At 42.0% G+C, this 17,567-nt stretch overlaps 1 protein-coding gene across 2 annotated transcripts in view; it reads right to left on the bottom strand.

Moving 5' to 3' along the window:
* Positions 1–17,241, bottom strand: part of LOC147034751 (fibroblast growth factor receptor substrate 2-like) — a 43,814-nt gene extending 26,573 nt beyond the window's left edge. The window contains exons 1-2 of one of the 2 annotated variants that reach the window (XM_085888202.1): positions 16,727–17,241; positions 1,665–1,746 (exon numbers count right to left, since the gene is read on the bottom strand). In XM_085888202.1, coding sequence (XP_085744328.1) covers positions 1,665–1,730 — 66 coding nt within the window. In that variant the 5' untranslated portion in view covers positions 1,731–1,746; positions 16,727–17,241. The remainder of the gene's footprint in view (positions 1–1,664; positions 1,747–16,726) is intronic. The other variant, XM_085888191.1, reaches the window with a different exon arrangement.
* Positions 17,242–17,567: the final 326 nt, after the last annotated feature.

A 17,567-nucleotide genomic window follows, 5' to 3' on the forward strand; every position in this document is an offset into this window, starting at 1 on the left:
GTTGAGTATCGCCGCCTGAATTACCTCCTGTACGTTTGCCCGCCCAGAGAGCGGCTGCATGCCATTTGGGCCGCATTTTCACACACAGGATGCCACGGTGCGATCGCCAACTTCAAAGAAGACCATCTCTGGACAAAGCTAAGTGCTGAAATAAAGGAGGGATTTTTCTTTGTTTTACTGTCCCCTTGTTTGTATTTAAGTCTGTGTGGAGGCTCCTCAAAATGAGATTTAAGTAACCTCATGTCTTAATTTCTTTCCATTATAACTGTTGATTTTCTGTTTATTAAATCATTATTTATTCAATTTGCTGGTGTCCGTGTATCCGCTGTGAGTTTGATTACAACCCGTGTGCCTCCGACCTTTGCCGCCCTTTCCTTCCAGCGCGTGCCATAACCTCCAAAAGTCTCGGCTGTAAGCCTCTAAAGGCCCTGTCACACCTTGACGATTTAGCCAGCGTATGCCTGACGTATGCAAAATTTTGCTAAAATGCTGGCACACGTCGAATACGTTATGGGTAAGTTTGTATACGTTAAGAGCACGCTGGCATACGTCGTAGTATGCTGGCATACGTCGTAGTACGCTGGCATACGTCGTAGTACGCCGAGGTGTTACACAAATTTTCCATGCTTGAAATTTTTCGACGTATGCCAGCGTATGACTCACACGTATAACTCTGGATCCAGAAATAAGTTTGGGGTAAGCTAAACATTACCTCAACGTGTTTCGACTTATGAGTAACTTACAAGTAACGTGTGTCGACGTGTGTCAACGATCGTGTAACGTGCCTACAACTTATGGCCAGCATTATGCGGAACGTGTGAGTCATACTCTGGCATACGTCGAAAAATTTCAAGCATGGAAAATTTGTGTAACACCTCGGCGTACTACGACGTCTGCCAGCATGCTCTTAACGTATACAAACTTACCCATAATGTATTCGACGTGTGCCAGCTTGGTTCGGCAAATTTTTCATACGTCGGCATACGCTGGCTAAAACGTCAAGGTGTGACAGCGGCTTCACACTTCGATGTCTAGTGCGGTTATGATTTGAATCGTCGAGCCGCAGCCTTTTAATAGCCTACGCCACGTGATTGTCAGTGATACGCTGCCGTGCTATGCATAAGTTAGACTATCGTTGGGCATAGGTTGTGAACGCCGACAACACGCTCAGCATTCGTTGGTATAAGTTATCTATGTGTGATTAAAACGTTCTGTGTTCGTTACTAATACGTTATGCATACGTCCAACACATTATTATACGCCCAAAACTTAAAAAAACATCAATAGTTCAGCGTACGCCAGCGTTTTACATACATTTTGAGACCTTGCCATACACTGGCTAAAACGTCAAGGTGTGACAGCCCCTTAAGAGAACTGTTTGGCCACCCGTCCAGGTAGGGGCTAACCCCCTGGACACGACAATATCATTAAATGATATTGCCACGGGGTGTTAATAAAAACAAGGCATCCTTTTGGTAAAAGAATGATGAAAAAAAAACTTAATAAATAATCTGGATATAGCAACGATTCATGCAAAATTATAGGAACAGTTGCTTTTCGAGATGTACCTAAAATAACAATCTTAAAGGTAGTGTTATAGGGAACACAGTATACAAGTCGAAAAAACAAACAACCCATAATTCAAGAGTGCCACTGCCGTTTACCTTGTACAGAGTTGGATGATCATCTTGGATCTCATCTCTCTCAGCACAGCTGCTGCAGCTTCCCATAGCTTCAACATGACAACTGGATGGATGGGTGAAGGTATCCCATGTCAAAATGGAGAGCATAAAGGTTTGCCATAATCGCAAAAGAACTGGAAAATAAATAAATAAATCATATCGTCCGATGGCCTTTGCATGTCCAGTTGGACGCTGCCCTGATATGTGAGGCCTGGAATTTTCAGACAGGTTATAAAAATTACATGACCGATGAACAATCGGTGCACAATCGATGAACAAACAATCGATGAACAAACAATCGATGAACAAGTCAGCGCACATGCTAGATTCTCTATTATTTGTCCAAATGATCAAACTATAGATTGTCAGCTGAATTATTCCTGAAAAACATAGGAGAACAGGCTGCCACTCCACCTGGGTATCTCAACGATACTTTTCCAATCACACAGAAATATGACAACCTTTGAGGAATGTTATGACGTGTAAAACATCACAATCTAAATAATATGATGGTAACTGTCTGCCCGGTTTCCTATCTCCTATCGTTACTCCTCCTGTCCTCCTTGTGCATATTCATCCCCACGAAGTGGCTGCTAAGCCTGACGTTTAATTGAAGGTGACAGGAATTTGAAATGAAGCCCTTAAGCCAAGATGCTGGCAAAAACTGGCCTACTCTTCACAAAAGACATAGTGGGCTCATTAATGTCCGCTTATGCCAGCAGATGGGACAACAAGTTTAACGCCCATCCAAAGGACGGCACACAATGCTGAATCGACTTCCCTGCGGAACACTAGGATAAAGCTTATAGCAGGGCCGAGATTCAAAACTAGGGTTAAGAACTGAGGCAAGTGTGCATATCTCGAAGATATCCTGCCAGCCATAATGTTAAGTTCATTAGGGTTGGAGAGTAGTCAAGAGTAGAATTAAAGTTTTAACACCATTCACATTCATTTTCTGTATTAAGATCAATATTTAGAGAGAAGTAGTCATTCATGTAAACATTGGGGGGTGGGGGGTAAAGCTGTTCAACTTTAATGGTTACAGATGGTAAAGACGTCTCGTCAGTTGTTCCCTCTCTGAGAGATGGGATTGAAACTGGCCCCGGCTACAGGGTGCCATGGTGGCGGCACGGAACCTGTTTTGAACAGGCCACTAAAACAAGGTTGGGAATTGTCTCCCCATCAGCTTCTGATGTTTGTGTGCGATTGGCGGAGGGATAGCTCCAGTGTGCCAAGCCCCTATTGGTTCTGCACATGCAATTCCCCCCTCCCCCACAAGGGGGGGGGGGTTACACCCATGATGAGCGTGATTGTCTGACTCCACTGGCAGGGGGCACCATGATTTGGCAGTACTCCAGTGTGGGCTGAGCACAACTCCGATAGAGGGGCAGGGGGACATGGGAAGCTATAAAAAGGAACGATCCCTTTGTTCCAGATCATTCAGTCAATCATTGTTCGATTCATCTCTCTATGGCAATACTCATTTAGGTTGGTTGTTGTGTGTGTGCACCCTCTGTCCCGGACGTTACTGCCATGTGTGCTGGGGGAGAAAAATAAATGAAAGAAAGAAAGAAAGAAAGAAAGAGAGAAAGGACCCAAGCTGCGTGCCACAGCTCCCCATGCCACTGCCTTGCACGCTATATCCAACCAAACTTGGTTCGGTTCTTGAGTGAATGAAAGTTGTCTTTGTGGCACCTCAGTCTTTTTGATTCATTTCACCTTACTGTTTAAGCGTTTATCTATTATGTCTTTCATCCAGAGGACCGTTTCTATTATGTTGTCCGCTTTGCCTCTACATCCTGCTATGCTGCATAAAACCATTTTGATATGATTGGCTTTTCCCTGGGGGTCTAAACCGGGTTATTTACCCTGATTGATTACTGACAAGGTTTAGATCTGCTCGACATGCTAAAGCATTCTCTGCTTGGGTGCGTTAGTGACCAGATTCGGTCTTAAGCTGGCTTTTCACGAAGCGATTTTTCGGCGTTTTGCAGCTTCACACTCGACAGGTTCCATCTGGTAAACAAACACACTCGTACACAAAATTCCATCTGGGAATTCTTGAATTCCAAAAAAGAATGACGAGGAAGAGCCTTGTGAATAAATTCATATGGATATCTAAATGAATTTCAGGCTGAGATGACGTATCATGCACATAATGACTAGAACAATGCACTGTAAAACCTTAACTTACAAGAAAGACAATTTGTTCGTTTATTATAGTTTGTATTTTTTATGACAAAAGACATTTTCAAATATAATTGCAAAAGTAATTCATTTTTAAAAAGCCCCAAAAATTGATAAGTGAATAATCTCGCGGTTCTACATCCCATTTGCTGATAACATCAATGCATTGTAAGTACGCAATGAGCTAACATGAAAGTGCCGTTACCGAAGGTGGACGGAGGTTATGTTTTCATCCATCTGTCTGTTTGTGAGCAGGATATCTCAAAAGGTTATGGACTGATTGGGACAAAATTTGGTGGACAGGTTAGGTGTGTGCAAAGGACCAATTGATTAGATCTTGGTGAAGATCCGGATCTGAGAATTTTTAAAAGTGATTCTTCACCATTGAGAGACAGAGCCAAAAGCGATATATCATACAGTTATGGACGGATTTGGACAATGCAAGGTGGATGAGTTGGGTAGGCGACAAGAACGAGCCGATTAGATTTTGGTTCAGGTCTGGATCCAGATCTGGCCCATCAGTGGGATACAAAACGTACACCGTTCAGACTGGCGAAGGTATGCGCTCTCGTGTATTACTCTTCTTTTTCTTTCGGCTGCTCCCGTTAGGGGTCGCCACAGCGGATCAACCGTCTCCATTTCGCTCTATCCTCTACATCTTCCATTGACACTCCAACCACCCGCATGTCCGCCCTCACCGCATCCATGAACCTCTTCTTTGGCCTTCCTCTTCTCCTCCTGCCTGGCGGCTCTCCATCATATCAGCAAACTCTCGCCCTTTGCCAGTCATCGTCCCAACATTTAGAGTTCCAACTCTCACCTCCACACTTCTACCCTTCCCACATTACCAATGCCTCCGGACTCGCCTTCCCTGTCTCCTTCTCCTCCTTCGCCCAGCAGTAGCACAATTTCCACTGGTACCCTGCTGACCACCGGTACCGGTGGGGGTCATTGGTAACCCAGGCCTCGACCGATCCGGTATGGAAATTCGTTTTGTTGTCCTCATAATGATTTGGCATAGGTTTTTACGCCGGATGCCCTTCCTGACGCAACCCTGGTCGCCTCTTACGACACACAGGGATATGGTATACCTATTCTAACCGGGGCATACTCATCTATTAACCGGCGCTCTCGTCTATTACTGTAGACCTCAATATATTTATTGGCCTTCTTTAATCACAAATATTCCATAGATCTTTGGTCTTATTCCTGCTCCCTGACTGCAAAGCAAAATGAGAGAATCATGTTTAGTACTACATTATTGAATTTTTTCCTCTTTACAACTTTGAGATACACAGAAGAGCAAGACAGTGGAGGGGATGAGCTGAATGGGGCAGTGGGACAGGTTACACAAATAAACAAGGGAATGATTGGAAAAAAAACAAAAAAAAAAACGAGGAAGGACAAGAGCAAAGGAAACAATGTAACCTGCAAGTAAGAGGGTTGGGTTTATAAGGAAGTCAAAAATCCAAGAATGAAGGTGGCCTTGTATGCCACAGGTGGAGAGCTTGGGAAGTAAAGCAGGATGCAAGACGATGTTGAATGCCCAGGAAATGCCCAGAGATATGCTCTGGATATAAGAATTAGAGCCTCCAACCACTGCCGACAGAGGAACAGAAAGTCATGAGTTGAGTGACGGATAATATCCAAATTAATAGCCAGGAATCGCACTGTTTGAAAACAGGAGAGCCTTGATATCAGCAGCTATGATGGATTTAATGGTTTTGCTGATACATGGAGTTCAGCTTTCTGCTCTGTATTTGATAGGATCTGCTTTTGCACCATTCTTGTGGATGACCACCAGGTCAACCACCAGGCAGATAGGAGGCAGCCAAAGGAGAATGACAGAAGAGAAGCATGAGTAGCAGAGCAGAATTAGACATGAACACCGACATCATCTGAGCCCATTGCCAAAGTTGGGCCGAGGATGGACAGAACTTTCTCTCCCTTGCATGTCTGTGCTCCATTCTTTCTCTCACGTGACAACACAAAGTCTAGTAGACAGTGGGTGCAAGATGGGGACAGAACAGGTAGGGTTGGGTACACACAATTTGGTAGCAAACATAGAGCAAGGCAATTATCCTTCCCAAAACATAGTCTGCAGAGATGTCATTTGAGATGAGGGAAGCACACACCAGAAATAGACTCGACAAGGTGCTATCATTACTTTTACGAAGGAGACTGGTTGGAGAGGTCAGCCTTGAGATTTACCACGTTTTCTGGCTTGGACACACACTTGTTACGAGCCTTAAGGAATGACGCAATGTTACCCCGAGTCAAGTTCGCTTTCAAAATTGATGAAGCTGCTGGACCACAAACACTTTCCTACAGGGTTCAAAGTATCAGGGCTGAGAGGATGGAGAGAAGATCCACAGACAATGTACGATATACCGGTGCATGAGAGAAAGTAAACTTCTGTGAAAGTATTCCCAGGCAGAATCAATAACAGGTGCTTTGGAGATCGCTGAATTATTTTGTGAGAGGGCAAGTTGAAGTCCTTGCCAATTTGCCTGTGTGAACAACCATATTCTGTATAGTTGAGGTAGTTTTCTTACAATCACCAAAAAGACAGGTGCTGTGACATGAACCTGATCAGCAGATCATAATATTGAAGAGGAGCAGTGGATGACAAGGAGAAATTGGATGGAAAGCTAGTCATTGTCAGGTCCATGAGGGATAATGGACCAGTTTCAGAGATTTGCAGATTGGGTAAGACCTACAAAAGAGGATGTAGCTGTAATGCCAAATTAACACTCAGCCAGATAGCAAGGTGGCAGATTAAATCACTGCAGATGAAGAACAGTGGATGAATGGTGACAAATTGATCAACGTGAGAACAAATAGAGGTACAAGAGTAATCATCATTAGATGGAAGGTGTACCACACAAGAATCAGGATGTTGTAGAGGGGTAGATGCATGACGGCCTTTCTTATTTGCATCTACTTGACCAATAGTGGCTAAATATAAGAAACATAATGAAAATTCCACAAAGTATGACACGACAATACTTATCGTTCTCTCTTTCCCTACTTATTGCATTAAAATCGCACAAATTTAGCTTATTCCTCCCATGGCTTTGCAGGGTTAAACCTGCCGCATCTGTGCTGTGTGGCAGCAAAACTCCCATATCAGCGATCTTTGGAGCAACTCCAAAAATCACCACCTTCCCCCTCTTCCCCAACTGCATTGTCATTCCACATGAAATCCTGGTACCTGCACCATATCACGAGATCAACCCTTGTGAAATGTGGTGCTGACTGCCATGCAGAATGACTGAATGTAAGTCAACAGGAACCACAAACACAATATTTCCATGACTTGGCAGAAGGGAATGATGATCTTGAAGCTCAAATTTGTTGCTTTTTCAACATTGGCAGATCAGGAATACTTTAGCAGCTTGACAGTATCATTGCGAAGTTTCTACAACTGTACAATTTTTTGTTTCGCCAAGTGAAATCATAAAATTTGTTTCCTTTGATTCAAACTTGACTGCAAAGTATTTTGTAAAACACACAAACAAACAAGAACAGCACTTGGTAGAGCACTACCATTGCCACGCTGAACAGTAGACACTTTGTATCCCACTGATGCGCCGATTCTGCATCCGTACCTTAAATAAAATATAATTGGCTTGCTATTGTCACCTAACCAACTCATGCACCAAGTTTCATCCGAATCCATCAATAACTTTTTTGAGATACCGTGTTCGATATAGTTTTTGGCCATATCTCTCAATGGCATAGAATCAATTAAAAATTTTTTATAGTATCCGGATCTTCACCAAAATCGAATCAATTCATTCTCGTCACCCACCCAACCTGTCCACCAAGTTTTGTCCAAATCTGAGCACAACCTTTTGAGATACCCTGTTCACAGACAAACAACCAGGGTTGAATACATAACCTCCATCCACCTTTGATGGTGAAGGTAAAAATAAAACTATGATATGCTAGTACTATAGGGAAAATTCTAAATTATCTTCATGTATCAAAGTGCAGAATTTAACATTTTATTCCTTTATATTTAGGCATTTATGGCACTTTATAACCGTTGCTCTGCTGCAATTACAAACCAACAAATTATTGAATGACTTGTAAAATCTCCTTTGTGAGGTTGCAAAATGATGCTTTGTACATGGAAAGTAGAAAAATAAACGCTTTTATTAACAATGAAAATACAAGAAAATGACATTTTGCCTTGTGCTTTACTTTCACAATTGCACTTTGCTTCAATGTCATGCTCCAGTTAGAGCATTAGTTGGAGCCTATCATATAGCAAACATTCCCTCGACCCCCTTTAATGTGTGAGGTTCATGCTGTTCACAATGTCTTGCATCTGACTTCTGTAGAAACACCGAAAATGCATCCTCACTGGTTCTTCCACCTGAAAAGAAACACAAGTAAATAAATACAGCAATTTATTGCAAAAAAACAAAAACAAAAACAAAAAAGCCTTAAAAAACCAAAAAGAAGAAAAGATTCATTCATGCAATTACATTATATTAGGAGCAGAATTATAGGTAATTTCATGGTCATAGAAACAGTGGCAGGGGGTAGTGGAGGGGGAGGTGGTTACTACTCGTGCGACATTAAACGCTCATTGAAAGTGTCGATTTTAAACCTGCAAATGACTCCAAAAAAAGGAACATCCTAATCAATAAAATGCGTGCACAACATCACCATGACATCGGGTCTCGCGCCTAGGCTATAGCTATGAATCACCAAACGCCTTATGTTGCTTTGGCATGCTGTGTTGCATGGCTGTTGCATGGCATGCCTTGCTTCACAGCCGATTATGCCAATGTCATTGCCAGCCCAGTGCAAGTGGTATCCTGTATTACCTTTTGCATATTATATATATATGGCTTTGTCTATAGTGTTTAATGAGTGTGTGGACTTTTTGGCCTTCAACTTGACAGATGACAAAGGTTTGAAATTTGAAAATATCTGAATGAAATGGTCCATTGGAGAAAACAAATGTCACCCATAAATGAAAAAAAAGTGATGGTGCAGTATCAAATTCTGTTTTGATGAACTAATCATAGCCACTCCCTCTGGTATTGAAAGTATTTGCTTTCAGAATTGGCATTGTTTCCCCAACCGCAATAGCCGCTCCCACAGACAGGGATTAGTGATTAAACCACGTGTACAGGCGGAGATAGCAAGTCCTCTATGTACACGAGTGGAGGGGAGGATAGGGGTCATTTATTTAATGCCTAGACATCCCAAGCATGAATGCGTAGTTTCATGGATGTCAACAAAATTGTTTTTGATTCCATAAGGAACAGACATTGAGACATTGCCTTATTTTAAAAACTAGGATAGAACGTGCTCCCCCCCCACCCCCACCACTTGAAGTGTCCGATTCCATTTTTTTCTGAAAAAAAAAAACATGTTGAAAGTGATAATTTGGGGTTATGGAGGCCATCTTGAAAAGTGCTACTCTTTGTGGTACGTACTGTGAAAATGGTCATCATTTAGGACGGCTTCTTGAGGGCCCGCAGAGAGGGAATGGGCATTTTTAATCGATGATTTTGATGACAAAAATTAACTCTGTCCTTTAATCCTATCGAATTTTAAAAATGACAAAAGGAAGAGAATGGGAGAAAGCATATTCTGTAAGTGGGGACATGACAACAAAAAGGAAGTATGGGACAATCAGTCCATGCTAGATTGCATGGAGGAACACGAATAAAATACATGCATGTGGAAAGAGCAAGAAAAGTGGACTCAGATGCAAGACAACTATATGATTTACTCAAAGTAATTTACACAACAAGTAAATATATGAAATGAAAGCCTCACCCCTCACTCAGCACATTGCCAGAAGCAGTCACACAACTGGGCCACAGTTTCCTCGGCGGTTGGCTGAGCTCAAGCAGCCAACGTCCCATTCCGTTGTTGCTGGTTTTTCTCCCAAAATGGAATCCAACGTAAAATGCATTCTTCTTTGTATTGGATCACCTCCTTTTGAATGCTGTCTGAGCCATAATATTAATGGTCCATGCTGCTTCCTTGCTTGATGCTTAGCATTTAAAAGAATAGAGAATGGACAAGCAACCATATCTTGGTAATAACAGTACAAGCTCTGATGTGCTTAATGGACTCTTCCTGCATTGACATTCCTTGTCAGGGAATATATATTATTATTGTTATGTATGTGGGGTAGATGGAGGGATTTCATAATAAAGGTAGGGTTGTATAGTGTTGCATGGTCCGTGGACGAGGAGGAGACATTTCGATGTAAGTTAAGAAGGGAAAACTGTGAGCTTAAGATTGTTAAGTGTCACCACACAGGGGGAGGTGTTGTGTTAACCAGGTAGGGTTTAAGACTAGTTTCTCCCAGTATGTGATTGCCCGTGACCTTTTTCTATGTTTTTGCATTTGCAAAGCTGGCAATAAAAGAACCACAATCTTGCAGCAACAAACAACAACAGAGCCGAACATTTCCGGGCAGACAGAAACCGCGCCTTACCGGCTTCATACCGGCAGGCCATGCCCCGCTGGATTACAAGGTTTTGTCTGAAATGGTTTGGCCATGTAACTCACCAAAGAGAAAATCTCCCATGAGCTCATAATATAATGCATGGAAGAGTGGTGACGTTTGCTGACTATAACCAATCAAACCTGCTGTTTCATGCTGATGGGAGGACTAGGGTATGGAGAAAACCACATGAGTACATGCATCCATCATGCCGTGTGTCAACACTGCAGGCTGGTGGTGGTGGTGTGATGGTGTGATGGTGTGGGTGTGTTTTCATGGCATACATCGTGCCCCTTGATGAAAGTGGAGCAACGTTTGAATGTCACAGGTTAATTGAACATCATTGCCAATCAGGTGCATCCCTTTATGGCAGCAGTCTATCCATCTACAAATGGATTTCTTCAGCAGGATAATGACCCATGCCACAAGGTGAGGATTGTCCAGGAATGGTTCCATGAACATAACGGTGAATTCAGCTTACTGCAGTGGCCTGCCCAGTCACCAGATCTCAATCTATTTGAGCATCTGTGGGTTGAGATGGAATGAGCTATTCGGAGTAGAGATCCACTACCAGCCAGCCAATTTGACACAACTGTGGGAAGCATTGGAGTCAACATGGGCCAACATCCCTGTGGAACACTTTCGACACCTTGTGGAGTCCATGTCCCCAATGAATTGAGGCCGTTTTTATGGCAAAAGTGGTGCAACTCAATATTAGAAAGGTGTTCCTAATGATTTGTACACTGAGTGTATATTAAACTGATGGAAACATCATTGATATACATCTCAGGTGCGCACGCGAAGTTACTCAGGTGTGCACGAATGGTGTGTGTGTGTGTGTGTGTGTGTGTGTGTGTGTGTGTGTGTGTGTGTGTGTGTGTGTGTGTGTGTGTGTGTGTGTGTGTGTGTGTGTGTGTGTGTGTGTGTGTGTGTGTGTGTGTGTGTGTGTGTGTGTGTGTGGGAATTTGTGGCCTGAATGTGTCAATGACTTGAAAGGACTTAAAGACCATCTCTGCAATGAAGAAAGTTATCCTCGGCTTGGCCAATATAGAAGCAGGTTTTGACGAGGTGGAAGAAGCCGACGTCACACAACTTCTACAAACTCACGGAGAAGAGCTAACCAATGAAGATCTGAAGCAACCAGAGATAATGATATTCAATTATTTGTTTAAAATTATTTAAAACTTCGCACTTTTTCAAGAACACAAGTACAATATTAAGCGGGCACCGACTGCACAAGTATATTTTGCTATCAATTATATTCCGGAATATATTCAAACATGAAAGTTTTCCGTTTGTTGGATTCTTGTATCGGGTTCTGAGAACTTTTTTAAACTCCCCACCGAGAACACAGTCTGTGAGTGAGAAGTTTCCGGTAAAAACCATCTTTTTCTTCATCATGATGGACATCTATCTATAATTCCAGCAGAGTGTGTGTGTGTGTGTGTGTGTGTGTGTGTGTGTGTGTGTGTGTGTGTGTGTGTGTGTGTGTGTGTGTGTGTGTGTGTGTGTGTGTGTGTGTGTGTGTGTGACCGCTGTTTCTCGACAACCACTGGTCCGATCTAATTGAAACTTGCCAGGTATATTGCTGGGGACCTGAGTATGTGCCTTTTCAAGGTTTGATATTAATCGGATAAGTGGTTCCCAAGTTATGGCCATTTGTTTACCAAACCAAGGACACGTTGCTGCATAGGCGTGGCCGATGGGGGAAAGGGCGCCATTTAGTTAACAGTGACAGGACACGTTGCTTGGTGTTTTGCACCCAGCGCGTTCCCCATTACGGGTTACAACGTACGGACTTCCAGATTGTGATGACGTACTGTATTCTAATAATTTCTCGATTTCTTATGTGCATTTTTGATAAACACAATGCCCCAATCCAGTCGTCATTTACGAGAGGGAAGGAATGGCCTGTGTTGTTCTTTGAAAGTTTTTTTTTTTTTTTTTTTTTTTGCATGTACGGCCACGCACGTACGGCCACGCGAGAGCAAAGTAACGGCCTGTGTGGTTGTTGTTTCTGGCACGTGGTTTGAAATGTTTTTTTTTTGGTTTTTTTTTGCATGTACGGCCACGCACGTAGGGGAACGCACTAGTTTATCTATCTACAATTCCAGCAATGTGCGTGTGCGTGTGACCGCTGTTTCTCGACAACCACTGGTCCGATCTAATTGAAACTTGCCAGGTATATTGCTGGGGACCTGAGTATGTGCCTTTTCAAGCTTTGATATTAATCGGCCAAGTGGTTCCCAAGTTATGGCCATTTATTTACCGACCAATGAAAGGACACGTTGCTGCGTAGGCCGGTGCACGGCCGGCCGACGATGACGTCACGTGCCGTGCCGGTTATGATGGGGATCGGTGCCTTAGTTACCGTGGCGTAGAAGTGGCAATGGTCAATAGCAGCGAATGTCATGGCAAGCAAAGACAGGGAGGTAAATTTGATTTTAATTTGGATATTAATTAACTCTGTGTGTGAAAGTATCACAGCAGTTGTTACTTCCAATGCAAGCGATAATTCGTGGAATGCATGTGAACATTCCGTACGGGCACGCACCACTTCCGGATAGTGAGGACACTGTATTCTAATAATTTCTCGATTTCTTATGCGCATTTATAGATAAACACAATGCCCCAATCCAGTCGACGAGAGCGAAGGAATGGGCTGTGTGGTTGTTTGAAAGTTTTTTTTTCTCTCTCTCTTCTCTTCTCTTATCTTTGTGTTTTTCCTTGTGATGACATTGCGAAAAGGCAAAATACGTTGGCGCTAATTGAATATATAATTGGCCATTAAAAATAAATTGCGAATAATCGTAACTGCGATATGCGAACTTCTGGACAGTAAGGATTTACTGTATTCGAATAATTTCTCGATTTCTTATGCGCATTTATAGCGAACGCAGTGAGCTTCATACTTAACACGTGCACATGAGAGAATAGGAAACAACAACACAATACCCCCTGACGATTTGGAATCGTGTCATTAGCCATGACCCTTTTGCTTCCGGTTGTTTTTAAACGCTGTGCGGTGTATAAACACGATTGGGTTTTATTTCTATCTTGTGAATATTACTTAACTCGGGGCACATGAGAGAATAGGAAACAACAACAACACAATACCCCCTGACGATTTGGAATCCGTGTTGTTGGCTATGACCCTTTTGTTTCCGGTTTTTTTTAAACGCTGTGCGGCGTATAAACACGATTGGGTTTTATTTCTATCTTGTGAATATTACTTCACGCGTGCACATGAGAGAATAGGAAACAACAACACAATACCCTGGCAATTTGGAATCCGTGTTGTTGGCTATGACCCTTTTGCTTCCGTTTTTTTTTGCTTCTGGTTATTTTTTGTTTCCGGTTTTTGTCATGGGGAATGATGCATGCCGGGAGATAAAGGCATCGTCGGAGACATGAAAGATCCAAATAATATCAGACATGGTGTATATTTCCTCCACTGATTTTAATAAAGATATCTCCCGCATTATCAAAAAATAATTTTTAATCGTGATTTACATTATTTCATCGCTGATCCTGAATCCAGGCCGAAGTAACCGGAAATTGCGTATACAGTTGTGAACAAGTTATAGGTTAAGTCAGAAGCGAATGTAAGAAGAATACTACGTTCACTTGTAGTATTTTTTTTATATGAGATCCTGTTCTAGGCGGTGTAGTTGTCGTTGTGGAGGCAATGTTGAGGAATTTTTTTTTTTCTTTCAGATGAGATCCTGTTCTCGGCAGTGTAGTTGTTGTGAAGGTAATGTTGAGGTAATAGGTAAAGTCAGAAGCGAATGTAAGAAGAATACTACGTTCACTTGTAGTATTTTTTTTAGATGAGATCCTGTTCTAGGCGGTGTAGTTGTCGTTGTGAAGGCAATGTTGAGGAATTTTTTTTTTCTTTCAGATGAGATCCTGTTCTCGGCGGTGTAGTGAAGGTAATGTTGAGGTAATAGGTAAAGTCAGAAGCGAATGTAAGAAGAATTCTACATTCGCTTCTAGACTTTGCCTATTCCATATTAGTGAACGCAGTGAGCTTCATACTTAACGCGTGCACATGAGAGAATAGGAAACAACAACAACAACAACAACACAATATCCCTGGCAATTTGGAATCTGTGTCATTGGCGATGACCCTTTTGCTTCCGGTTTTTTTAAAACGCTGTGCGGTGTAGAAACACGATTGGGTTTTATTTCTATCTTGTGAATATTACTTAACGCGTGCACATGAGAGAATAGGAAACAACAACACAATACCCTGGCAATTTGGAATCCGTGTTGTTGGCTATGACCCTTTTGCTTCCGTTTTTTTTTTTTGCTTATGTTTTTTTTTGTTTCCGGTTTTTGTCATGGGGAATGATGCATGCCGGGAGATAAAGGCATCGTCGGAGACATGAAAGATCCAAATAATATCAGACATGGTTTATATTTCCTCCACTGATTTTAATAAAGATATCTCCCGCATTATCAAAAAATAATTTTTAATCGTGATTTACATTATTTCATCGCTGATCCTGAATCCAGGCCGAAGTAACCAGAAATTGCGTATACAGTTGTGAACAAGTTATAGGTAAAGTCAGAAGCGAATGTAAGAAGAATACTACGTTCGCTTGTAGTATTTTTTTACATGAGATCCTGTTCTAGGCGGTGTAGTTGTCGTTGCGAAGGTAATGTTGAGGTAATATTTATTTTTTTAGATGAGATCCTGTTCTAGGCGGTGTAGTTGTCATTGTGAAGGTAATGTTGAGGTAATATTAATTTTTTTAGATGAGATCCTGTTCTAGGCGGTGTAGTTGTCATTGTGAAGGTAATGTTGAGGATTTTTTTTTTCTTTCAGATGAGATCCTGTTCTCGGTGGTGTAGTTGTTGTTGTGAAGGTAATGTTGAGGTAATATTAATTTTTTTAGATGAGATCCTGTTCTCGGCGGTGTCGTTGTCATTGTGAAGGTAATGTTAAGGTAATATTAATTTTTTTATATGAGATCCTGTTCTAGGTGGTGTAGTTGTTGTTGTGAAGGTAATGTTGAGGTAATATTTCTTTTTTTAGATGAGATCCTGTTCTATGTGGTGTAGTTCTCGTTGTGAAGGTAATGTTGAGGTAATATTTATTTCTTCAGATGAGATCCTGTTCTATGCGGTGTTGTTGTTGTTGTGAAGGTAATGTTGAGGTAATATTAATTTTTTTAGATGAGATCCTGTTCTAGGCGGTGTAGTTGTCATTGTGAAGGTAATGTTGAGGATTTTTTTTTCTTTCAGATGAGATCCTGTTCTCGGTGGTGTAGTTGTTGTTGTGAAGGTAATGTTGAGGTAATATTAATTTTTTTAGATGAGATCCTGTTCTCGGCGGTGTCGTTGTCATTGTGAAGGTAATGTTGAGGTAATATTAATTTTTTTATATGAGATCCTGTTCTAGGTGGTGTAGTTGTTGTTGTGAAGGTAATGTTGAGGTAATATTTCTTTTTTTAGATGAGATCCTGTTCTATGTGGTGTAGTTCTCGTTGTGAAGGTAATGTTGAGGTAATATTTATTTCGTCAGATGAGATCCTGTTCTAGACGGTGGTGTTGTTGTTGTTGTGAAGGTAATGTTGAGGTAATATTAATTTTTTGCAGATGAGATCCTGTTCTATGTGGTGTAGTTCTCATTGTGAAGGTTATGTTGAGGATTTTTTTTTTTCAGATGAGATACTGTTCTCGGCGGTGTTGTTGTTGTTGTGAAGGTAATGTTGAGGTAATATTAATTTTTTTTAGATGAGATCCTGTTCTCGGCGGTGTAGTTGTTGTTGTGAAGGTAATGTTAAGGTAATATTTATTTTTTCAGATGAGATCCTGTTCTTGGCGGTGTAGTTGTTGTTGTGACGGTGATGTTAAGGTAATATTTATTTTTTCAGATGAGATCCTGTTCTAGGCGGTGTAGTTGTTGTTGTGAAGGTAATGTGAAGGTAATATTTATTTTTTCATAGCAAAAAGACTTTAATTTGATATATTTAAGAAGCGAATGTAAGAAGAATTCGACGTTCGCTTCTAGGCTTTGCCTATTCTATATTAGATAAACACAATGCCCCAATCCAGTCGTCGTTTACGAGAGCGAAGGAGCGGCCTGTGTGGTTGTTTGACAGTTTTTTAATTTTTTTTTTTGCACGTTCGGCCACGCGAGAGCGAAGGAACGGCCTGTGTGTTTGTTTGTGGCACGCGGTTTGAAAGTTGTTTTTTTTCCATGCACGGCCACACACGTATGGGCATACACTGGTATCATCAACACGCTTAACGGACACCTTCCGTGACGTAATTTGCGGCACCGGTAAAAACATGCGTGTGCTCGACGTTATGGAGCTGTGAGCCAGAGCTCGTACCCGAAACACGGTCCGATCCGCAAACTGACCCTCACTTACTATGAGCTCGTCAAGCCTCGAGCGACCAAGCACACACAACTCGTCGCCGAAAGTCCCGTTCGCTCCTCACTTGGCCCCTTGCGTCCCCGGGATCAAGGATTCCTTTTGCTCCATCGACGAACCGCTTGAACAACACGAGAACGCAAAAGGAGGAAACATGGAAATCACATGAAAACGAGCGGATGGATGCACAGAAAGGCGACGAGGAACAGTCGTCGAGAGGAATAACATGAGGACGAGGAATACATATATATAGGGAGCGAGAGGGAGAGTGTTGGGTAATGTGAGGAGATGACGTTTCACTGAGACGGAGAGAAGAAGAACACAAGGGGAGCCGATCAGCGCTCCCACAGCACGAACAATGGCCGTCGGGATTCCGGGTCAGAGGTAGTTTTAATAATCGTTGTTTTTGTCGTCGCAATGTATTTAAAATCGACATTATATTATTTCATGATATTTCGATACGTTTCAGGGGTTAAAGGCCGTTTGTCGAAAACGTTTTCAATCGGGGAATGGTTATGGTTTCCTGACGAGACCGGGTTAAAAGTACGTCATGACGTTGATCGACGTCACGGGTTAAAAAAGTACGTCATGACGTTGATTGACGTCACGGGTTAATGTACGTCTTGACGTTGATTGACGTCACGGGTTAAAATTACGTCATGACGTTGATTGACGTCACGGGTTAAAATTACGTCATGACGTTGATCGACGTTGCGGGTTAAAAGTACGTCATGACGTTGATCGACGTCACCGAGTATAAATAAATGAATAAATTCCTCTGTGTGGGATTGCCTGATGTTGTGAAATTACTGACGGGAGGGTGGAAAG

The sequence above is a fragment of the Eptatretus burgeri genome, chromosome 1 (genome assembly GCF_056783735.1).
Source record: "Eptatretus burgeri isolate ZD-2024b chromosome 1, Ebu_testis_v1, whole genome shotgun sequence".
Lineage (NCBI taxonomy): Eukaryota > Metazoa > Chordata > Myxini > Myxiniformes > Myxinidae > Eptatretus > Eptatretus burgeri.